At 35.5% G+C, this 25,357-nt stretch overlaps 1 protein-coding gene across 4 annotated transcripts in view; it reads left to right on the top strand.

Moving 5' to 3' along the window:
- LOC105499541 (protein phosphatase 1 regulatory inhibitor subunit 1C) overlaps window positions 1-25,357 on the top strand; it is a 143,832-nt gene that overhangs the window by 70,852 nt on the left and 47,623 nt on the right. For 2 of the 4 annotated variants that reach the window (XM_011772144.3, XM_071073021.1), the window contains exons 3-4: window positions 344-381; window positions 2,622-2,682. In XM_011772144.3, coding sequence (XP_011770446.1) covers window positions 344-381; window positions 2,622-2,682 — 99 coding nt within the window. Of the gene's footprint in view, window positions 1-343; window positions 382-2,621; window positions 2,694-4,871; window positions 14,335-25,357 lie in introns of those variants that run through there. The other 2 variants (XM_011772145.3, XM_011772146.3) reach the window with 2 other exon arrangements.

The raw sequence follows: 25,357 nt of genomic DNA on the forward strand, positions 1-25,357 counted from the left end.
TCAATGAGGAGAGGAGGTTGCTGACACCTTAAGTGTAAGGCTGATGACACCTAACTTTGTTCCAAGAGTCACTTCCCTGGCCCCCTTTCTGAACTGCTGAAAGGTGAGAAATCTGGGATGTCAAGAAGAAAGCTTTTTCTATACCTTTTTGAAACCTTTGGGAGAAGGTTATATCAGAAGGAAACCACTCACCTCTGTCCTCCTCTCCTTCCTAGCTGTAAGCTATAGTTTCTGTATAAGGCAATTATTAAAACATTTTTATCTGTGTTGTTGAAAATGTTAATATATGCATTACAAGAAAGAATATTACATGCCTAATACATTATACCTATTTCTCTTACAGAAATAGATGACAAGAGGGTGCCCAACACACAAGGGGAAGTAAGTTTTTAAAAATATTTTTGTATAAATGTGTTCAAATCAATTAAAATGCAAAAATTTGCTCGATTTGATGTGATATAAATAATATGATACAACTGTAATAAAACTTTAGATTGCTCCTTCTGACTGAATAAACAGTAATACAGTGTCATTAAAATCTCTGCCTCTCGGTTACCTTTATTCTCTACCTATGTAATGCTAACCCCTGAAAAAACTTTTAAAATAAAACATCACTTTTAATGGCAAAATATGGTATTGACAACTTCAATTTATTGAGTGATTATATACACATACCACAGGCTAAGCCACGTGATGTTGGAATCCCAGAGCAAGGAGATGAGGGTGGAGGGATGACACCTCTTAAAGGGTCTTCTGGTATGTGGAACCAAAAGTCTGAGGCCAGAGTCTAGGGGGACTGAAGTCCTCAAAAGCCTGAGTAACCAGATCCAAGGGGTTCACCTAGAAATGTACTCAGATTTAAATTCAGCAGGCTGTCTGAACACTGTCACTCACTATTCCCCCCACGTACATGTGTAGGAGTTTATATAGAAAATAGGAACCAGGAGAGGTTAGGAGAGTATATAACAGAGAATGTATGAAACACAAAGTGAATAAACTAGTTCCCAGAAATGAAATGAATATTGAATAGGATGCTGTACAGAGTTACTAATCAATTCCCTTGATCGCAGGAGTAGGCATACAGCAATACTTAAAGAGAAAAATGTAGAATGGGCAAAATATCAAATAATGTACACAAGACTTTTCTGAAAATTTTGTGAGATAGTGAAAGTGGAAATGCTTTGAAAACTAAACTCTTACATAAATACAAAGTAGTTTTTATTAGTAAGTTTACACTGTGTTACTAAACAACAACAACAAAAAATTTCTGTAGAGTTGATTTTCTATTTGATCTTTAAATATGTGTGTGGAAGTAAACATTAAAAATTCCTGAAGTGATTGCTTCTCAAAACCAGCCAGATGTGACTGAAACAGTATAAGTGCCCCAGAAATGTCAATCATCCACACATTTAACATTAATGTAGAGTCACCCTGTCTATACTTGTGCATAGTATGTGGGTATCACAAAACTCTATTCTGGAGAAATTTGCTCATACTATTTGCTCATCTGATATGGATTTGGTAACTGTTTTGTTGAAAGTTTTAGTTTTCAGTTGATTGCTTCTGCATCAGATAAACAACATCTTGATGATACCTTTGAGGGCAGTTAATCTTTAGTAGGCACAAGGAAAGATGCCTCAAGCTCTGTTTACAACTTTGTAAAACAGTTTCTAGTTTCTTTCAAACCTTGTACATTATGTTCTTCCTAATGTGCATAGCAAGCCTGGAACAATCTTCAAAAAGTGTGTTGTAACTATTTACACTTGAGCTTTTCAAAGCAAAAGTAATTGCCCCAGATGCGAAAACTCATTGATTAAGACCTGTACCCTTGCCACATTAAAACATAAATCAACATGCTATTAAAATGGAGTCTTTGGCATTTTCCAATTGGGGGTTAGACCATATAATTTATTAAATGAATAATATGTATATCCATTATATAGAGCTCTGTATCCTTATCTGCATTTTGATCCTGAAATAAGTTCTTATTTTTGTCATTTTGAAATGCAGAATCTCTTCTTCAATAACTTTATCCCGATCCGATAATGCTTAGGTAAGAGCGTCACATAGCAGTTTTCTTAGGAAAGGACTTATCTTTTAAACATATGAAGAATGTTACCTCAACGTTATAATTTCAAGTAACTGGAGGTAATAGTTGAACACGTCAATTCAAGATGGCTATAGACTGCTCTTACTTTCCAAGGATCCTCATTGTCCCCCTTGAATCACTCAGTAACCCCACGAACAGATACTATTATTCCCTGTGTTGGAATATACTTTATCATAGAACTCAGACTGTTTTTCTCTCAAATGAAAAGGATTGGTGTCTCTTTTTCTCTTTCTTTTTAAAAATAAATTAATGTTATTAGGTAGGAAAGTAAAATGATTTCAAGGCTGCCGTGAATGAGGAATCTTATGATTAAGTAGACTTAATATATATCTTAAGTCTGTGATATCACTAACCTGTATATAATTTCTCATTAATTAGATTCTATTTCATGACAGGGAGAAATCAGAAAGCTTTTCGTAACATGGCACAGTATTTATTTCCCTCACAGGTCTGATGGCATCGTATTTTGTATGCAAATCTAAGGCTTTTACTTTTTTCTCTTTCTCCACAGTCTCAGAATGCATCCCCTAAGCAAAGGAAGCAGAGTGTGTACACACCACCCATCATAAAAGGTACTGTTCAGGTACTGTTTCAGGTTGTCATGAGTGCTGAATCATGGCTGGTTGGCCATCTGTTCTCTAAGACCACACATTTGATGATAAGCTAGATCTAGTCTCAGCTCTGCAACTTAGCAGTGTGATGTTCAGTAAGATACCTTATCTACTTAAAACTTAGTTTCATCAAGAGTAAAATATGGGGTTGAATAAGAAATAACTAGGGATCTCAGAATTTCAGTCTAGAAATTCAGAGTTTCCAAAATAATGACAAAGATTTTTTTTTTTACCCTTATTCGCATACTTCCTTAAAGAGATTTTTCCAGCAGCCCTAATTACTCTTGCCAGTGTTGGCAGATGATTACCATTTTCCTCTTGGCTAAAGCAAAGCAGAATAACTTGAATTTCAGGGAGACTGAGTATGAAGCGTTGCCTCATTGTCTTGTGTCAGGAGCAGCTCTGAGAATCTCAATCAAACAGCTATTCACTGTACATGTCACTCCTACTGAAACAACAACTAAGGATCTAGTTCAGATTCTGGAATTTTCCCCGGAATTGGAACTAGTAAAAGAAGACCCATCAGTATCTTGACCAATATCGGTTCCAGGGAAAGCATCTCTTATTTCTCACACTGAAATGGCCCTGATTTGAGGTAGAGTCTGTCCAGTCTACTCTCTCATGTTTTTTCCAGTCTGGTGCTTGGGCTGTGGGCCCAGTGGTTGATCATGCTCACTTTATCCAGCTCAGTTTCAACTGCATGAGAGGCCAGCTGAGCAGCTTCCTCTGGAGTTTGGAGAGAGGGCTAAATTGGGAGTGAAATTTCCCACTCTGTATTTGCTCTAGATTTGGAGCCTATTCAGGGAGGCAGGATATAAATGGACACATTAATAGCTACTTTCAGTAAACTTCCTTCCTCATGCAGCTATAAAACACCGTGTTTGCTTGTTCATAAGACTGCAGTACAGAATACAATCATCAGCATTGTAGTTTATTCCAGGGTAATTATTGAGACTACTAGGCATTTCTCTCTGAAGATAAGTTTAATCACTTTAAAGATATTTTCCCCATTGTAAGTGATTTTGTACTTTCAAGACACATAAGTTTTGGCATGAATGGGCAACAAGGAAAAATATATGTTCACTCATTTAATGATTTCCTCTGCTCTATTTTAGGTTCGCTTAAACTAAATAAAGTAATACCATTCTCATGTCCTCAGAGAATAATAGTATTATTTTTAAAGGAAAATCTTAAACTGAAAGTCTCAAGGGCCCATGATGTTCATTATATTTAATTTCAAATATCAAAAGAATGTGGGATCCTGACATTTAGGGAAGTTAGTCCTATTACACATTTTTGCATAAAGCCTTATATTGTCAAGTCCCCCCAAGATACTCATTTAATGATAATCATTTGTGGTCATAAGTTAATGCCTTGAGAAAGCACAGTAATTGTTTCAAGAGGATATCAGGGTATTATCACAAGTCATGTAGGTTCTCATTTATAACCAGTAAATACCTTTGGAAGGCCCTGCTTATGATAAAAGAAAAGAGAAAGCTAAATGCACATATTTTATTTGGTTTACTGGTCCCTAAGAGCTAAAATAAGTATTTTAAGACAACATGAAGCAGTAGTAACATATGGCATGTTTTGAGCATTTTAAAAGGCTTCGGTTATAAGAAAGATGAATGAGCAAAGGAAATGTTTTGAAGATCTTAAATATAATGATACAATTGCTCTGAAACGTATAATTCTTCAAATTTCAGTGGAAGGGAACATGCAATTATTGAGAGTAAAAAGATTTACTGAGGGCATAGTAGTACATGCCTGTAGTCTCAGCTACTTGGGAGGCTGAGGTAGGAGGATGGCTTGAGCCCAGGAGTTGGAGGCTATAGTGCACTATGATCATGCCTGTGAATAGCCACTGCATGCCAGCCTGGGCAACATAGTGAGACCCAGTCTCTAAAAAAATTTCTAAAACAAAAAAAGGAATTTGTACTCATAGATTCTTCTTCTACATCTTGTTGCCATTTGTGAATTTTTAACTGACCGATATCTAAATATTTCAAGATATCTATTAGGTCTTTGTCTCATACTAAATTTTCTTTTTCCAGGTTGAAATATCTTGATGTCAATTATACCTGTTATTTAGTTATTTTGCCTTCATTCTTGATCTTCTAATAAGCTCCATTTTGCCTATATCATTCTAGAAGTCCATTATTCAAAATGAACCTAATGGTTAAGATGTGTTCTGATCAGAAACTTGTGGAGACTTCAATTATGCCTGAAACCTCCTTCAACCCAGATACTTTAATTCTATTAATGCAACCAAAAATCTTAGCAGCTTTTTGTGGCAGCATTACACATTGTTGGCAAACAGTGAGATGACTCTAAAATCAAAATGTCCAAGTATTTTACAGGTACAGCTTTCCATATTATTCACCATGTATTCCCCATATTGATGTCTTAAATTAGTTTATATCAAAAACAATACAGTACTGTCATCCCAACTGAATTGCCTATTGTTGGAGACAGACTGTTACATCGGCATGTTATATTTTGTATCCTGATTCTGTTATTCATTCTATTTTCAACTATCTCAATTGTGTGCCATCACAGATAAGATAAACCTATTTTGTTATTTTTATCTGATCCATAACAAACATATGAAACAAAACACAGCTAAAAGAGAGCCCTGCAGCAGTCCACATATCCCCCTCTAATTCATATTGATCCCCTTGTTGCCACCATTTAACCGTTTATCAAATAGACTTATTATATCAGGGTTCCATCCCTTCATCAGAGGTTATCATCAGCACTCCTATTAGATACCTTGTTGTATTTCAGATACCTTGTGCTAACCATGAGTCATAAACTTACGATATATATTGTGCATAAAAATGACAGAAGTTGAAGTTTGCATAGAAAACAGACTTTTTCATTACCTTGTGTAATATAGTGTTTCATGATTATACACATGGAAAGTTCAGATTATCAGAAAAATGACAGCTAATGACTAATACCCATGTACATTTCTCTGGTGTTTATACGGTGGTCAGCCCTGTAATTTACAGAACAGCCAATTAAATTATTGTTGGACTGCTTGAATTATGTTTTCAGAAAAGTGGATTTGAATGTTAGATAGGAAGTGGCTGACTCATTTCTATCCCCATTGTGTGTGTGTGTGTGTGTGTGTGTGTGTGTGTGTGTGTGTTTTACTGGAATGCAAATGCCTTCTACTGAAGAAAGCAAAGTGCTATTGATTTAAATGGAAATTTGAACATTAAACAAAGCAGCTGACTTAAAAATGACTTTGTACAGCAGGGCCTATTAGTATTGCATTACCATTCTTAATGCATAGCCAGTCAGATTTTTCATTTATTTCTGTAAAACATCTTTTTCCTCCCATTCTTCATAATTTCTTGTAAAGACTTCAGTGTCTAGACAGTTTTCTTCTATGTCAAAAAGACTTCTGATATGTCAAAAATACCTTTGAATGCTCACAGAATTTTAACACCTAAGCTTTTTTTTTTTTTTTTTCCTCCAAGGATGGCTATGATTGTGATTTTTTTTTCAACCTCTTCTCATAATAAAGCAATAAATACAAATACAGAATAAATCAGAGAGCAAATCAACCTGGCCCAATAAGAAGCCTAACTTTGATTTTGGAGGGTGGAAGATGAAAGTGGCAAGAATAGCAAGGTTAAGACATACTTCAGATCACCAGCTGAAGCATGATCTTCCAATCAGGGAAAACTGTTGATCATGGTGATTTCCTGGAACTCAATATGAAAAGACATGGACTTTGGTGGACAAGCTATCATGGTTTCAACCTCAATGCCACCACTTATTAGCTGTGCAACCTTCAGAAAATCAATGGGTTGTTCACCCCGGAAAACAACAACAAAGAAAATACATTCAAATATGTTGGATGTATCTGGGAAGTAGAAATGAAGATAATGACCCAAGCCACACAGTTAAGGCAAGCCACATATACATCTGCAGCAGGAAGTGTAAAGGGAAGTTTTACTGGCACAGGGGCAAGTTCATGTAAGCTGCTTGGAAACAGAGTTTATTGGTTTCGGACACTCAGAGCCAGATTTGGCATCAATTAATTGCCACTATAATTAAATGACAATTTAATTACATTGCCGGACATACCTGTCCAGTAACGGCTGCAGAGGCCATTACTGAACCGGTGTTATTTTGAGAACATCTTATCTGAATTGCAGTAGTCCTAAAGAAAGAATTTCTTGTGGGGTTCTTTTAGCAAGTCCTTGAGGCAGTCTTTATCTCAGCCTTGCCAGCATGAACTCCTCCTTTTGGCTTTTTGCTTTAGTGTGTTTGGGCCTGACAAAAAAGTGATTTCATCATAGTATCTGCAACTTTCACAGGGTTAGCCTGTCTCGCTTCTCTCATGGGGAAAATGAAAGTGTTGCTTACCACACAGGATTGCTGTAGGGACTGAATGAAACATAACGTGTAAAGAAAATGCTTAGATCAGGCACACAATATGTGGAACTACTCTGAATAATGATTTGAGCCCTGAATTGAGAGTGGTGAATACTCCTCCTCTGTCTCTGCTTCACCCTGCAGCATGAAGGAATGATTTTGAGAGAGACAGAGGAGAGGTGGAAGGACTTCCAGGAGAATGAAATAGCTTTGTTCTCATCCCAGTGGGAATTGAAAAGTCAGGTTTAAGATGCCTAGATATAAAATCCATGTGGATTACCACACTTGCAATATTCATTCCACTTTTATTTAGCACCAAGCCTCAGGTAGGTGTGTGAGGTTTATCTTCAATATTTTGCTTTCTTTTAAACAAATGTGGCTTTTCCTTTATGTCACTTAGCTCCGGTCCTCCGACACCATGCCCCTTATTTTCCGACTATTATAACATTCCTGTAAGAGATACTGATATTTAAATTAATAAATCTTTTATTTCAAAAAAGCTGAAAAACAAAATGATAGCTGGTGGTGAATTTTGGGTTGCTATAGCAGGTTATGCAATAAATATTTCTTGCCAGAGGGATGGAAGGAAATCATCCCACCATATAAATGCAGCCTACACTTAGGCAACGTAGGTAAATTAACCATGACTATATTGGAATGTGACCAATTCACTCTTCCTGATTTCAAACCTCCTTATAATTATGACTCAAAAAACTCTCAAAAGGAATAGACCAGCTGTAATATCCTGTTCTCATTACCCGTTGCACATTGAAAATTGAAGGCAGGAAGAAAAGGCAGCAAGATCTCTTAGCTTCTCATCAGGCGTCTCCACCACACTACGTTCCTTTTATAAACACTCCTGTCCCTCTGTGGGTGTTCTTCAGGTATTCATCACATTTGCCTTTCTAAATCTTGGCTTGTTTGTTTGTGCAGGCTCAGTCTGCTTACTGTGTAGGGTGGGGCTTATGTATGCAGCTCAAGAAACATTTTGACAGATTTCTAGATAACAAGGAACATTCTAAATATATACAAGTCTTGCTTTCTTTTTTTTTTTTTTTAACCTAAGTAAGCTCCTATTTCCAGACCCACTTCCTTTGCTTCTCTTTAATTTCTTCCACTGAGTTTTATGCTCATCTTTCCTCATATCTTTGGATGTGGAGGGTGGAGTCAAGTTAGAGAAGCAGTTTGAGAATGTACCTTTCTTGCAAGTCACTAAGATGTCTTTTTTTTGGAGGTCAACATTGAGAGAGAATGAAGGAAGAGGAAAATACCAGCAAGTATAAGTGAACTTCATCTTTTATGACATTGTCGTGGATTATTAGATTAAAAGGTCTAAAAGATTTTGAGATAAATCAAATTGCAAATTTATAATCGAGTCCAGTAACTTAATTAATCTCATGTGATGTGACTTAAACATTTGAAAAGGAGAGCACCATTTGTCAATATGGTTCCATTCATTTGTCTCTACATATGTACCTATTTTAAAATTAATTAATCTTTTAAATTTATATTTCTCTGTATAATTAACATAACAGCTTTTAAAATTGCTTTCTATTTGAGAAGCAGGGAAAAAGATAAACTTTTGCATTTGGTTTGAATAACTGAATCAAGAATCAGTTTCTTTAAATATTTCCCAAATAAGCAAATAGCAACGTTCAATTGTGTAAGTAGTAGTAACACACGGCCACAATCACATATGAGCCTTTGCCATGTATGAAACACTGCATTAAAGTGGTGTGGATACAGAGGTGAAAAGCAGAGCCCTGGCCCTGTGGGAAACCAGTCTGGAGGAAGCAACATACAAGTGGATAGAGCATAACATGGTAAGTCCTTTAATGGGAATTTAGACAAAGACATCTGGGGATGGGAGGAAATTTGCCATAGGCTTACTGGACAGGAGGGTAAGGCCACTTTCAGATCACAGAAGGGACAGTCATATTTACACCTAAGTCTGGAGAGTAAAATGGACTAGGTCTTGGAAAAGTGGAATACATGGCTTATACCATGCTCATTCCTCCTGCTCATGCAAACTTGTGAAGCATTGATGATGATGCTGTAATGTGGACAGTTGAATTCTGCATGGACCATCACAAAGACTTTTGCTGCCATGCAAAGACTAAATAGGTCTCATTAGTGGGACTATGCAGATAATATCACTTTCCAAAGCATTTTAAGTCTTCGTTCATTTGATTCCATTTTAAAATTTCTGCTTCACGTCTTTGTCTTTCTTCTTAATAATATTACCTTTAAAACAGAATAATTCCCAACTGAAATCACATGTTTTAAAGTTAGATTTTATATTTTAGAACAGGTTTGGATTTATAGAAAAGTTTTGAAGATAGTACAGAGAGTTTTCATATACCCCATATCCAGTTTTACCTATTATTTATGTCTCATATTAGTATGGCACAGTTAAAATTGGTAAATCAATAGTTGTATAAGACAGTTCTTGTTTTGCTATAAATACCTGAGACTGGGTAATTTATAAAGAAAAGAGGTTTAATTGGCTTATAGTTTCACAGGCTGTACAGGAAGCTTTTTGCTAGCACCTGCTCGGCTTCTGGGGAGGCCTCGGAAAACTTGCAGTATGGCAGAAGGTGAAGTGGGAGCCAACACTTTCCATGGCTGGAGTAGGAGGAAGAGAGGGAGGGGAAGGCGCTACACACTTTTAAACAACCAGATCTCACAATAACTCACTCACTCACTATCAAGAGAATAGCACTGAGGGGTGGCGCTAACCCATTCATGAAGGATCCACCCCTATGATCCAATCACCTCCCACCAAGCCCCACCTCCACACTGGGGATTACAATTGAACGTGAGATTTAGATAGGGACACAGACCCACATCTTATCAACGTGTATGCGTTGTTATTAACTAAAGGCCATATTTTCTTTGTATCTATCTAGTTTTTTCCTAATGTCTTTTTTTCTGTTCCAGGAATCTATCCAGCATACCACATTATGTGTGGTTTTGTGTCTCCTTAGGCTCCTCTGGGCTGTGACAATTTCTCAGACGTCCCTTGTTTCTGATGACCTTAAACGTTTTGAGGAATACTGGTTAGGTATTTTCTAGAATATCCCTGTACCGGGATTGTCTGATGTTTTTGTCATGATTAGACTGGGGTAGTGGGTTTTTGGAAGAAAGATGACAAAGATAAAGTAACATTGCATCCCATGGTACGAGGGGCACATACTATCAATATGGTTTATCGCTGTTAATTTTGACCTTGATCACCTGGCTGAGGTAGTAGTTTTGGAGATTCCTCACTGTAAAATTATCCTTTTTCACTCCCTTTCCATACTGTACTCTTTGGAAGGAAATCGCTGTGTGTAGTACACATTTAAAGAGTGGGAAGCTGCACTCTACTTCCTTGAAAGAAGTGTCCTGTACACACATAAGTCATTTGAAATTCTTCTGCACAGATTTGTTTCTCCTCCTCCATTGATTTATTTGTTCATTTATTTTCATCATTACAGACACGTGGATATTTATTTTATACTTTGGATTATAACTCAATACTATATTACTTATTTTGTTGCTGAAATAGTTCCTGTTTTGGCCATTGGGAACTTTTTCCATTGACTCCTGTTCCATTGACATACTCCATGAATGTCAAGGTGTTGGTTTGTTTTTGCATATCCTTACTTTCTGGGACTACAAGATTCTCTAGGCTTTCTTGTCCCAGTCCTAGAATCTGCCTTTTCTCCAAGGAGCCCTCAAATATAATTTTAATTCCTATTTGAGTCAGTATTCTACGAAATGTATGTTTGAATAAGCATGTGGTTGCTAAAAATGGAGAAATCTGTCTCCTTGCAAAAATGTGTGTACACCATGTCCATTAATGTAGGAGCTATCAGTCTGCTAAAGTGTACACACTCCACTCATACTAATGCTAATAGGAGTTTCAGGAAGTAAAAACAATTCCTCCTTACTAGAATAAGCAGATGCCATTTTTATGGACTTGCTCTCCTTCGTTTTATGCCTAATGGAGCGTTCCCTGATGTTTTCTGAGATGAGATTTGTATTATCCCTTTATAAATGTGGAATTAATAATAGATTGGTAGCCTTCTTGACGCTTAACTATTTGCTTTACTTAAAGATCTTTAAAAATATGTTTATAATACCTTATAGTTGTGTAGTGCTTCAACATATACAATGTTCTTTTGTATAATTATTTAGCTTTTATAGAAAACTATGAAAGGTAACTAAGATAGTTTATTTTGGAGGAAAGTATGGATTACAGAGGAGCAGGGTCCCTGTGTTAAGTGTCCTTCCCTTTTACAAAACTAAATCATGACCTGAGCCTTTTTTTAGGGTGTACTGTGAAGTTTTGTTAGAATAGCAACAGGCCTCATTTTTTCCATTTGCCTATTTATCCTGTTTGCCCTAACTAAAATACAGAGTCCATGCAACCTTATAACTTGATGGAAAATTTTTACAAGATCTTTTTATACCAATGTTTTTACAAAATGCTTAGTACCTTTGTTTTTAATAATTTTTGTATTTTAAACTCATGTTATTGATCCTTATGTAATAACAATTTTGTACTCAAACCATACTTGCCTTTAATCTTGTCTCTCTCCAGTTCCTCCCCCTCTCCCAGGCAGCTGACCACACAAATCTGACTCTTTTGTTTTAGATTCCTTCAAGTGTTCGCTAATTCCTTTAGAGTAAGTCCCTGGAAATGATGTACAGGGCTCTTTATGACCTTGCCTTTTCACTCCTGTCCAGCCTCGCCTCTGGCCACAGCCTCCTTTTATCCATGCTGCAGCAATGCTGAGCTGCATTCAGTTCTTTGAAAATAATAAGTGGTTTCTGGCCTCTATACTTTTGTCCTGCAGTGTTATTTATATAGAGGTGTTTCTTTGTACGCCTTCCTCCCAGTTCTAAATCCTTTTAGCTGTGCTTCTTTGAGACTGAGAATGCATTTTATATACCTATATATGTGATATCTGTAATTCCTTCTAGCTAGACTGCGGAGCCCTTGAGGGCAGGGCCCATGTCCTATTTGTCTTCCAGGAACGTTCTGATTTGTCTTCTATTTGAATTTTAGAAGGCTCCTAGTCAGTGGTGAGTCAGTGAGTAAATAATCTTTCTGATTTAAAAATAAGCATATCTTGGCTTAGTTTTAGCCACATTGAACAAAATTATAAATTCTTTCACTGACTCACACCTTCATTCTAGACTCTAATAAAATGCTTACTGTCTGTCTTCCAGGTCATTTATTAGGCTCTTTTAGTTTAGGATAAGCTAATACAGTCCCCGTTTATAAGAAAAATGTTGTCAAATGAAAAAGAAAGTTATGTAAAAAATACTTGTAAGTTCCCTGAGATTGATATGGACAGTGATATTAGAACACAGAGAAGGAAATGGCTGGCACTTCCTGTACAGAAGAAATGAACTGCATCTGTAAGTTGAGGGATGAGTGAGATTTTTGCTAGAGAAGTGTCAGGGGTGGATTCCAGAAAGAGGATTTGGCAGACCTGAAGGCACAGAATGTGAATGGGCACATGAACTTTGAACACTGTGGACTGGGGACAGGACCTGTGGAGGAGAAAACACTGAACAGATGCAGGGGACTTGTCAAAGGTCTCCTGTGTCCTGTGCACAAAAGTTGGGATTATATCCCAAGACAACAGAGCACTTTTGGATAATTTTGAAGATTGCTTGATCTGTTGCCATATTTCTTGTAAGTGTTTTGAAGATTTGGGGCCAGGGCTAAAGGACAAAATAGTTGATTCAGACTTGGTTTTTAAAAATTCTTCTATAATAGGTTGTATTTGCCTCAGTTTATCTGTTTGTTTCCACTGCTCTTATTTCTACAAGAATGGACAACTTCTAGCACCAACCTTTCTTTTTCTTTCATGCATTTAGACTTTCTAAGTAGAAGCTATGACTTTGAGATGCCAAAATACTCATCACATTATCGTCCAAAATAGATCCGTTGAAATCCCTGTAAAATGTGTTAAAATATAAAAATGTCAAGATAAATTGAGAAATTGATTCTTAGTGGGGCAAACTGAAGATAATATTACATTCTTCACAAACTTGTCCTGGTCTATAAAACTTGTCTAAACATTTTCCCTCCTAAAACTTTATATTCTTGCCTGAACTTCAAAAAGAAGCCTGATCTGCAAGATAATTTTAAGAACAGTTTTATTAATTCCTTTCTCAATAGGTTGTCGTGACAAAATACCCAACACCTCAGTTGTGGCAGAACTAGCTGCACTCTTTCTGTTGAGTGTTTTCTGTGGGACAGTAAAAGATACCAGCAATACTGTCAAACAATATACAAATATTTATTAAACTTGTACTCTGTGCAACATTCTGAGATCTGTGTTACTTTAAACAAATTAACTACCAAATTCTAAACACCCTAGGTCAAATTTTGAGAAAGGTTTACAGTTTTGGATTTTTCACTAAAAGAAAAAATACCAAGTAGGATAAGAATGTTCAAAGGTTGCAGTTTCAGGAAATTGCTATGTGTACAATATAAAAATTATGTGATAAGCATTGAATTTATGAGCTGTATTCTACATTGCATCCTTTCCGGTATAATTACCAATGGAAGCTATGTTCTACTTTTATTATCCTTGGTAGGTATACCAAAGCTATCATTTTATTCTTTTTTATATATAAATTTGTCACATCTTATTTTCAAAACCAAACTTAAAATTATTTTAATTGACTTCCAACAGTCTATCTTAGGGAAAGATTCTCCCATGCTTTCATTCATATAATACGCACAAGGCAATTCAGTTCCAAATACAGCTGAAGCTAGAATTGTGATAGAGCCTCTGAAAGCTTGAAATGGCTATCATTTGCCTTCTGAATCTGAGGCCATTAGTCAAATACTACTTACTTACTACTTACTTACTACTAAATACTTACTTCTTAAAAGCCAGTTGGTCCTCTTACACCATGGCAGTCCAAGAACAAATGAAAAGGAAGTAGGAAGTAGAAGTAAAGTATAAGATGGCTGCAGGAGATATGAGAGCTGGCTGCCTGATGAGCAGAGGCAGAAACACATGAAATTTACACATCATCACTGTGTAGGGCAAAGATGATCAAAACAATGATTCAGTCATTAAGAAAATAATTGCACTATTTCTATTGTGATGCATATTTTAAAAGGCAGGAAAGTGGTTTGAATCCCACTTTTCAAAAGGGTTTTAAAATTCTTGTTGACTATTAACTCTATGCACTACTCTATGTCCATTTCAGGTTAAACTTTGAAGTCTGAGCATCCTACTTCAAACTTTGGAGTTTCCTTTTGGGCTTCAATTGACAATCTTGAGATGATAAGCTTTGCCTCAACTTACAGTACTTCTGTGAAAAATGTATTTTATGTATCAAAAATTGTCACTGGATAATAATGCTCACATTATGTAAAAATAGGTCTCAAAACATATTTTTGTATGGCAAAAATAAAAAAATTTAAAGTAGTTTAAATGTATTTTATTTTTTAGTATATACTTATAATGTACTATTTTATCTTTAGGTTTTACATTTAGTCCCACAGCTTATTATGTCGATTTTTGCCTTGAAGAAATTTACTCTGTGATTGTGGGAATTAGTCTGGATCTTTTAGAACAGTTCTTAATATCTCTAAAGTTATCTATAAATCAAGGATTTTGAACTTCTATAATAGAAAAAAGGGACCGAAAGAGAAATTCTCTCCTTCCATCTGTTCATCTTTTTTAAAAATGCAAGCAAGAAGTAGTTGTTTCTGTCTTTGATGTTATTGAGGAAATAATATATGTAAAAATCAGAGGAATGGAGGAAGAGAGCATAGGATCTGTGATTTTGTACACTGCACTCGTTTATGCTTTAAGTCCTGATGGTTAACGAAGTCAATCAGCAACCCCCCCCAACAAACCTCCTAACTCTACCATTATTCGTTGTAATTCCCTCTTTGTGCAATAAGTTAATTAGTACTTTTACAATAATTTTCTTCAAAATACTTTTCTATTAATCTTTCTTAGTTATGTATGCCTGTAGTATCTTGCTTATGCTTTTTTCTACTACTAACAAACTTAATTGGATTTTAAATAACACATCTGTAAATTCTACCATGAAGAAATATGGAAAAGTGTTATTTGCCAAAGATTTTTAGCCTATCTGATGTTGTATACTCCTTTGTACCAGTCTTACTCATCCTAAACTTAGTAAAAATAATAATGGAATTACTTTTTCTTTGAGCCTTTCTTAGAAGATGGTAGGCAGTGTCATTTCATTATTTTTAATTGATTTTTTTTTACAATTACTTGGGCATACTAATGTGTCCTAGACATAATGAAAACTTCTAGTCTACCTTCAAATTTTTAGAAAAGTACTACGTGAATACTCATTTGAATAAATGAAAATGAAGTCTCTTTTATGACCTCAAAGAACCTCAAAGAATGGCAAAATGGGTTTCAAGTTACAGATATTTAAACATATTGCTACATTAAGCTGTTTGTTCTTGATTAACATAAAATGTCATAAACTTACTTTTTTTTGGATTAAGGTACATTTTGTGAGAACTGAACCATGATAAAAAGGAGAAACACCTGATAGTCTTAATTTTTTATGTGAATCAATTTTAATTAACATATAAATGTTTTGAAATTAGCTATGAAAATTGTCCAAAAAGTAAATATCACAGGGCCTCATTGGCAATGTCAAAGCTTTATTTCATTTTATTAAGATTAATTAATTGTCGAATTACCACATGTACCATGTTTTACTTGTAAGGCCAAACCAAAGAATTCTTTGCATCTATATCAGCATTCTTAGCTTTTCAGACAGGCGTTTTAATCCCTTCTGATCTCTGAGATAAATATATTTTTTCCCGTAATTATATAATTACTCAATAGACCAGAGCAGATCCCATGGAGCCACTGCAGTGTGTGCTGTATAAATAATGTGCTGTTCTACCTCTGATAATTGGCCAGTAGAGCCTCCTAGGAGTGTTTTTATCCCTTAAATAAACACTACATAGGCAAGGAGGGTTGACTCAGTATTTTCTTCATTGGCAATGAAACCAGAAGCGCTTCATATCCAGTGCTTATTAGATCATTTTAGAAAGAACACAGTGCTTGTGACCCTACAGCTCCCTCTGCTGGTCCACAAAGTTTAAAAAGTACAAGTAGAAAATAATGTTTAAGAAGTGGAACCCCGGCCGGGCGTGGTGGCTCCCACCTATAATCCCAACACTTTGGGAGGACGAGGCGGACAGCCTGAGGTCAGGAGTTCGAGACCACCCTGCCTAACATGGTAAAACCCCTATCTCTACTTGAAAATGCAAAAAAAGTATGCAAAAAAATTAGTCGGGCTTGTGACGCACGCCTGTCCAGAGCCTGAGGCAGGAGAATCGCTTGAACCCGTGTGGCAGAGGTTGCAGTGAGCCGAGACGGTGCCACTGCACTCCAGCCTGGGCGAAAAGAACCAGAGCCCCTTAGGAGAAAAAAATGTGTCATTTTTGGTATGAAATGGGGTTAAACTAAAGGAATAAGCAACAGAAAGTCTTATTTTTATGATTATTAAATTGTGAGCCACCTTACTCACCATCTGCCTTTAATCATCCAAGCATTGTGTATTCCTGTCATGTCTTGTTTTTCACAGTAAAAAGCAGACTCTACATAGAGTAGGCAGATATTTTTTTCAGGACAACCCTAACCAAAGTGAGCTTCATGAGTCTATCAGCCCCACATTAACAGCTCTGTTCCTTCATAAAGCAGATTATTATTCACAGGGGTCCTTAAGGTACCTTTACTCCATATAAAGGGGTGGCGAATGAAAGATGTAAAGAAATGAACGTCTTCTTCAGACTGACCAGTTAAAATCCTGTGCATCTCATCTTTCTGGTATTGATAACCACCTTCATTTGGTACAGGCAAAAATAACAGAAAGAAGGAGAACTGGAGTAGGAGAAACATGGGCTTGAATCCCAGCTCTGACAATTCAAATCTGTGTAGTCTACTTCCAGTTATTTAACGTTTATACTTTTTCTTGTTCACATCTATAATTTGAAGATAATCTCAGAGGGTCCGTTGTGAGTGCAAAATAAAGTAATATATGTATAGTGCCCAATATGTAGCAGATGTGTTTCAATTGTAAACACAACTCCTGAGAAATCTGGGTTTCTGCCCAACCGAGAGAATGACCCAGAGAATGTCAAAGGGAAATCATTTCCCTTCCAAACATTCTGAAAGTATGGCCAGGCAACATACAGTCAATCATATAAAATACAGAGTTTTATTTAAAGAAGTTAATGTGATGTGACTTTTCCATAGTTACACAATCTATAATCAAATTCTATTTATTTTTTGATATAGAGACAAGATCAGAAATATAGTTGACTACAGAATTGTAGGTTCCAGAAATCATTAAATCAGGCTATAAAAGAAGCTATGTAAACACTATATTCTGATGAAGAGGATTTAGATAATGAGTTGTACATATTGTCATAGATTATTACAAATAAATTCATGTCTCTGATAGCTCTCTATTGCTACTTACATAGCAAATGTGTTTATTTTAGTATATTAGGTTTTGAAAAGACAGTAAACAATGGTTTTATAATCTAATAACTAGATAAGGGAAAGTGGTTTGAGCCTAATGTCTTAGATATTCTGAACAAGAGTTTGCCTTCAGGTAATGCTGTGCTGTGTCTCATTCCATATACACAGGTTAGGTCATTCTTTATTATTAGGTAATAAAAAATAATAGAGGGAGTATAAGTAGTGGCTAAATGCAAAAATCTGAAGCCTGACAATCTGAGTTTGAATTCGAGTTCCATTTAACTGTCTGACCTTGAGAGAGTGGGTTGGATGCCTCATCTGCGCTTCATTTTCTTCACTTCTAAAATGGAGGTAATAAAAGTGTGCACTTTGTATCGGTTTTCAGGGACTGCCTTAACAGATTCCCACAACCTTGACACTTAACACAAAAGAAATCTTTCCTCTCACAGTTGGTGAAGCTAGGCATCTAAAAACCAAGGTATCAGTATGGCCATGCTGCCACTGAAGGCTGTGGGGAAGATTCCTTCCTTGCCTCTTCCAGTTTCTGGTGGCCCCAGGTGTTCTTCAGCAAGTCCTCAGGTTCTTCAGCAAGTCCTGGGAGCGGAACTCGTTTCTATCTCACTCTTCACGTGGCCTGCTGTTCTGTGTCTCTCTGTGTTGTTTCCTTTTCTTATAAGGACATCAGTTACTGGATGTAGAGTATTGGCTATTTCATCCTGTCAGGCCTCATTTTAACTACATCTGCAAAGCCTTATTTTCAAATAAGGTCACATTCTGATTTTCCAAGTGGACATGAATTTTTGGAGGACACCATTCAACCCAGTACATACGTCGCTGGGTTGTTTTGAGGATTAAATAGGTTGCTGTACCTAAGGCACTAGAACAATGCCTGTTGCAGAAGTTTTAGTTAAGGTGACTTCTAAAATTCCATGTATAGTTCAAGCCATTTTCAGTTTCACCTAAGTTACAGATGTCCCATTGCATATTTTCTCGATAGCACATCCCCCAGTAGCCTGCTCTATCTTTAACTTCAGCCATCTAAAACTGTTTTTATGTTCATCCCCGAACGAAAACCAGAGGATCCCCCAATTCCTGTAAATGGTATCACTATCCCCCATTTGCTCAGATTCAAAGCCTCGACATCATTTACAATGACTTCATCTTCTTTGTTGCCATAACTGAGTAGTAATCTTTTGGTCCTGTAGAGTGGATCTTGAGAGAGGTTCACTTGTCACATTCTCACTTCCCCTTTTCCAGGTCAGGCTCTCTTTAACATTCACCCAGATGAAAAACAGAATAATACCGTAACACAGTACATCGTGTACATACAAATACACACATATTTCAGACAGAAACAGAACTATATTTCCTTTAATTCAGACTATATGTCTCTTTAATGACAATGAGAAATATGAAATACAATATAGAGTAAGTTGGCCTTATTTAGTGGCTCTGCATGCAAGCTGACTCACTGTAGAAAAGGAGAAGGTTTAAAGGGAAAAAAAGGAAAATATTAACTGCTTCTAACCCACAAAATTTAAATAAAGCCATTTTAATATGCATTGATTATGTTCAGCCATTTTATAGCTCTGGCTTCAGTTTTCTTATTGGTAAAATATGACCTTGAGAAAGTTATTTAAATTATCTAATCATAAAGAAACCTACTCATAAGGTTTTCATAAAAATGAAATAAAAAACTGTATGTAAAATACTTCAGCATGGTACTATGCCCCTCATCCATGGTTAATAAATACTAGTTATTACATATAATTTTAGCATCATATTGACGTAAACTCTTTAAAACTCTTGGACTTATTTGTTTGCTGCTTCATTTGATGATTAACTTCATTTAAAGCGTATTTCCAGGTTTGATTGCATTTTAACAAGGGAGTGCAGTTTGCGCTCAGTGTGCACAGTGGTTGGGAAGAATTTGGTGTCTACATCTTTAGCTGCTATTGGGCAAATGGAGAGGTAAGTAGTATACTCTTTTTGAGCATAGTGCCAACTAGTGTCCATATTTATACAAAAGAGGGTTAAAGGGAACAAGAAAGAGCACACAGTAAACATTCAACAAATAGTGGCTATCAGTATTATATAATTTTTTTTCAAGTTTCAGCTTCCAGATGAATACAAATGAGTGCCTTAACCTCTTTCAGTCTTCTTTCAAAGAGAAGATTCAATACATTGCAGTTGCAGAAGTTATAGGAAGTAGCTAAACAGAGAAGAGTATAAAATTGTGATAGAAAATTTGAAATCCTTATATTTCTTTTGCTAGATTAGTCAACACATATTCAGCACCTATTGAGTGATGATTCTGAAGAGCATTGATCAGATAAAAGTGATCATTTAGTAAAGCAAATGAGAGAATCTTAATTCTAAAGTACAGCTAGCAGAGTTAACTTAGAAGTGAACTTTGGTAACTTCTGGATGCCTTTTGTAAAAAAAAAAAAGTATTGTGTCGTATTGAAATATGTCATAATAAAAACTCCTGCACTTAGCAGGAATTACATTGACTATGTCTAATGTGTGTGGTTGAAAAGCCGCTTCAACCACTCGTCATGTACACCTCATATCCTGCCTGCATAAAAGGCTGTGCCCATTTCACTATGGATACAGATTAGTTTATCCTGCATATTACCAATTCCTTATGTCCACATATAAAGTCATAAATATCAGGGAGAAAAGCTTCATGTGCAGAAACTTTGTAGTTAATGGGAAAGCAAATACCAAGTTCTGACTACGTATCTCCCTATGCCTATTCTTTTTTTTTTTAAAGTCTTTTTTATTCCTGAAGCTTTAAGAAATAAACAAAAGCTATTACTTTGACAAAGCAGACACCAACATAATGAGATTTGAGCAGGATTATGTATTTCCCTTTATCTACCACTCTGTTTTCCATAAGGGGACACAAAGACATTTTTTGCATGTAATCTTGTAAGCTAGTTAGGAATTCTCACTTCAGCCATGCAAAGAATAGAAACAAACTCATAAAGCAACAGATGAATGCATGCATGTGAAATTGGAAGTCATTTGCATTTAAAGTGATATAACTTAGGTGATCAGAGGGGATGCAGTTAGGATAATATTTTCTTTCAGGACTCAAAGTTCTCAAAGGTCTCAAAAGAAAATATCTCACCTGGTTTTCAAGCAGGTTTCAAATTATGTTTGACAAACATGGGACATCATCTCTAAAGCATGTGTGCATGTGTCTGGTGTAAAATCAAGGTTGGAAAGTTACCCTGAAGGCCAAACAGACAAGGTTTTCTAAGTTTCTGCTTGGCCTGGTAAGACAGCCTTGGTCATGGAGAAGGCCTGATTCTGAAGACAGGGTCAATTCTGTCACTCACATTTTTTTACTGCCCTGCCTTCGCTGGCTCTGCATCTGAGTCGCGGAAGAACATAGACTCAAAAAGTGCTGAATATATGTTGATTACTCCAGCAATAGACATATAAGAATTTCAAGATTGATATATTTTAATAAAAGCACTGTTAAACATTGAAGGCCTAAGTAATATTACTAGAGGACCTCTCTGATCAACTATAACATACAGGCAGAAAGGACATCCTTTCCTGTGTTGCCCCAGACCACCCTTTGACTTGGTCACAGAAGAATTCCAGTTGACAACGCTTTACGGAGCAAAAAGGTACTTGCTAGAAAGCTGCAACACTTGGTGGAGTCTAATAACACCCAGCGGGAGACCACGGTACCCGGTGGGATGGAATCAACACAGCCCAAGTGGAATACAGGTATTTGGGAACACTGTTACATATGTATACTCTGAAAAGCCTTGGGACACGACCAGAGCGTAATAGATTTTTAAAGGGGCCTTAGGTGAGTCCTAGAGTCAAAAAGAGGTTTGAGGTATTTGTGATATTACAATCTCATAAATTCTTCAGGCTGCTAAAGTCTAGAAGTCAAGTTACAAAAGAAAGATTAGATTATTGTCACACTTTCAATTGTGTGTAAGTTTTTGGTTTGAGTCTTTAAAACAAAGAGTTGAATAATTAGGTTTAAAGTGAGTTTTTTCATATATATTTATTTTTATTTCAGTAGCTTTAGGGGTACAGGTGGTTTTTGGTTACATGGATGAATTGTATAGCGGTGACGTCTGAAATTTTAACGCCGCCATCATATAAGTGCTGTATATCGTAAACAATATGTAGTTTTCTATCTCTCTCCCCTCTCTTATCCTCCCCATCTCTGAGTCTCCAATGTCTGTTACACCACTCTGTGCCATAATGTATACCTTTGAGTACCTATAGCTTAGCTCCCTCTTGTAATCAAGAATATATGGTATTTGATTTCCCATTCCTGAGTCACTTCACTTAGAATAATGGCCTCCAACTACATCCAAGTTGCTGCAAGACATTTTTTTCTTTTTTAATGCCTGAGTAGTATTCCATGGTGTATATATACCACATTTTCTTTATCCAATCATTGATTGATGGGCACTTAGTTTGGTTCCATATATTTGCAATTGTGAATTTTGTGCTGTGATAAACACATGTATACAGGTGTCTTTTTGCTATAATGACTTCTTTTCCTTTGGGTAGATACCCAGCAGCGAGATTGCTAGATCAAATGATAGATATACTATTAGTTCTTTGAGAAATCTCCATACTGTTTTCCATAGAGGTTGTACTAATTAAAATTTCCACCAGCAGTGTATAAGCGTTCTCTTTCACCACATCCACATTGGCATCCATGCTTTTTAACTTTTTAATAATTACCATTCTGGCTGGGGTAAGGTGGTATTTCATTGTGGTTTTAATCTGCATTTCCCTGATTATTAGGATGTTGAACATTTTAAAATGTTTGTTTGTCATTTATGTATATCTTCTATTGAGAGCTATCTATTCATGTCATTTGCCCAATTTTTAATGGGATTATTTGTGGGGTTTTTTTTTTTTTATTTGTTTGAATTCTTTCAGAGTCTTGTTACTAGTCCTTTGTTGGAAGCATAGTTTGCAAGTATTTTCTCTCATTCTGTGGGTTGTCTGTTTACTCTGATAATTATTTCTTTTTCTGTGCAGAAGCTTTTTAGTTGAATTAGGTCCCATTTATTTATTTTTGTTTTTGTTGCATTTGCTTTTAGTGTCTTAGTCACAAATTCTTTGCCTAGGCCAAAGTCCAGAAGAGTTTTTCCTAGGTTTTATTTTAAGATTTTTATGATTTCAATTGTTAGATTTAAGTCTTTAATCCAACTTGAGTTGATTTTTGTACGTGGTGAGAGAGAAGGAACCTGTTTCCTTCTTCTGCATATCGCTATCCAGTTTTCTCAGAACCATTTATTAAACAGGGTGTCCTTTCCCCATTTTATGTTTTTGTATGCTTTAAGATCAGTTGGTTGTATTTGGCTTTATTTCTGGGTTATCTATTCTGTTTTATTGGTCTATGTATCTACTTTTATGCCAATACCATGCTGTTTTGGTTACTATAGCCCACAGTATAATTTGAAGTTGGCTAATGTGATGCCTCCAGATTTGTTCATTTTACACAGAGTTACTTTGGCCATTCATTTTTGTTCTTATTAATTCAAGGATTATTAAATTCAGGATTAATTTAAGGATTAATTTTTCTTAATTCTGTGAAAAAATGATGTTTTGATAGGAATTGCTTGAGTCTATAGATTGCTTTGGGTAGTATGGTAATTTCACAATATTGATTCTTCTAATTCATGAGCATGAGATGTATTTCCATTTGTTTATGTCACCTGTGATTTTTTTCAACAGTATTTTATAGTTCTTGTAGAGATCTTTTACCTCCTTGGTTAAGTATATTCCTAGATATTTTATTTTATTTTTTGGCAGCTATTGTTAGACATTAAATTCTTGATTTAATTCTCAGCTTGGTCATTGTTGGTGTGCTACTGATTTATGTACATTGCACCATATGGTGCTACTGATTTGTGTACATTGTTTGTAACCTGAGATTTTGCTGAATTCATATATCAAATCTAGGAGTCTTTTGGATGGATCTTTAGGGTTTTCTGGGTATATTATTATATCATTAGCAAACAGAGATTGTTTGACTTCCTCTTTTTCAATTTGAATGCTCTTTATTTCTTTCTCTTGTCTAATTTCTCTGGCTAGGACTTCCTGAAGGTAAAACTTATTTGTTTCTTATCTATTTTACTTTACAAGTTTTTCCTCTGTACATCAATTTGTATACACATAAACACACATACTACTCTCTAAAAAAGTAAATGTTATGAATATTCATCCTTTAATTGTAGAAAATGTGTAGTTACCAATTTTTTTCTAAAATGTTTATCAAAAGTGTAAGTAGCTTTACCCTTCAGCCCCCATTCAAGTATAAACATGAATATGGGTGCCAAAGGTGGTACTTCTAGAAGATAATTAAATTCTGGTTCAATTTACTTTAGACAAAATGGGAAATGTCTTGTCTTTTGTTGCCTCTAGCTTTTCACACTAAAAACAAACCCTAAAGAATTTGCTGCAAGTAATGTTTTTGCTGCCTAAGGCAACCATCTGCTCTGGCTGTATGACAGAATCGACCCTAGTTATATTTGTTAGAGTTCAAATATTTGTAGTTTATTTTCAATGAATAAATGACACTGCAACATGCCATAGGCGGAAACTTTTAAAACAGGGCAGGGGAAGCAGGGAACAGATAGGAAAGCTGAACACATAACACACATGTTTGTTCTACTTTGCCCTCCAGAATATCTTAGTTTTCTGGTCAAATGAAAGTGTGTTGATAAATCCATAAGAAAACCCATAGATGGATCATAAAGTAAAAAATTTTAAATGATATCACAAAATAACATGGAAGAAATATGGATACTAATAAGATATTAGATCTGGAAATATAAATACATTTGCAAAATGTATTTAAAATATAATGCAAAGTTAAGAGTTTATAAAGAAAAAAAAAACATGAGAAACAGGATTATAGATACCAAGAGAAAAATATTCCAATAGCTAAAACATTATTGAAAGATAAAGGATAGACTAGAAAAGAAGTAGAAAAAAATGTTATCATCATTATATCAAGAGCTGTCATAAGTTAAGGAAAAAAATACTAACACTTTAAAGGAAAGATGAATAAAAGTTGTAAACAGGCAATTTATAGAAAAATGATTCAGTTCTAAAAATAAAAAAAGTTAAATATCATTTATAATTGAAAAAATATAAAACAAAGCAATCTACCAATTTAGAATTTTTCTGTAAAAGGCTCATACTCAAACTTTGTAAGAGTATAGGAAAAGATCCTCTCATACATTGTTACCTAAATGGAAATCGATACCACTTTTTCAAGAAACAGAAAAATGTATGACCTCTTGTTATAGGATTCTGCATTTATGAATCTGTTATAAATGTGATGTGAGGAAATTGCATACCCTAAAACCTTAAGTGAAAAAAGCTGGATTCATAATTACCTGTATATTTGTATTATCTGCTGTATGATCTCAATTTTGTAGAGAAAATGGAAGAAAATACAGCAAATATGTGCAATAGTTAGCAGTATGAGAGACTGTTTTTCACCAAGATGGGAACTAAAGGATTAAAACAATAAGACTGTATATATGTACACTATATTAATGAATACATATATGTATCCATGATATGAAACATATAAATTCATTGATTAACACAGTAACTACCTATGTAAGACCTGCTATGTGATTGGTCTGACAGAGATCTTAGACTTAACACGTCCCTGACAGAAACCCAGATTTTCTTCTGTCACCTACCAGTTTCTTCACTACAGG

This window comes from Macaca nemestrina, chromosome 11 (assembly GCF_043159975.1).
Source record: "Macaca nemestrina isolate mMacNem1 chromosome 11, mMacNem.hap1, whole genome shotgun sequence".
NCBI classification, from domain to species: domain Eukaryota; kingdom Metazoa; phylum Chordata; class Mammalia; order Primates; family Cercopithecidae; genus Macaca; species Macaca nemestrina.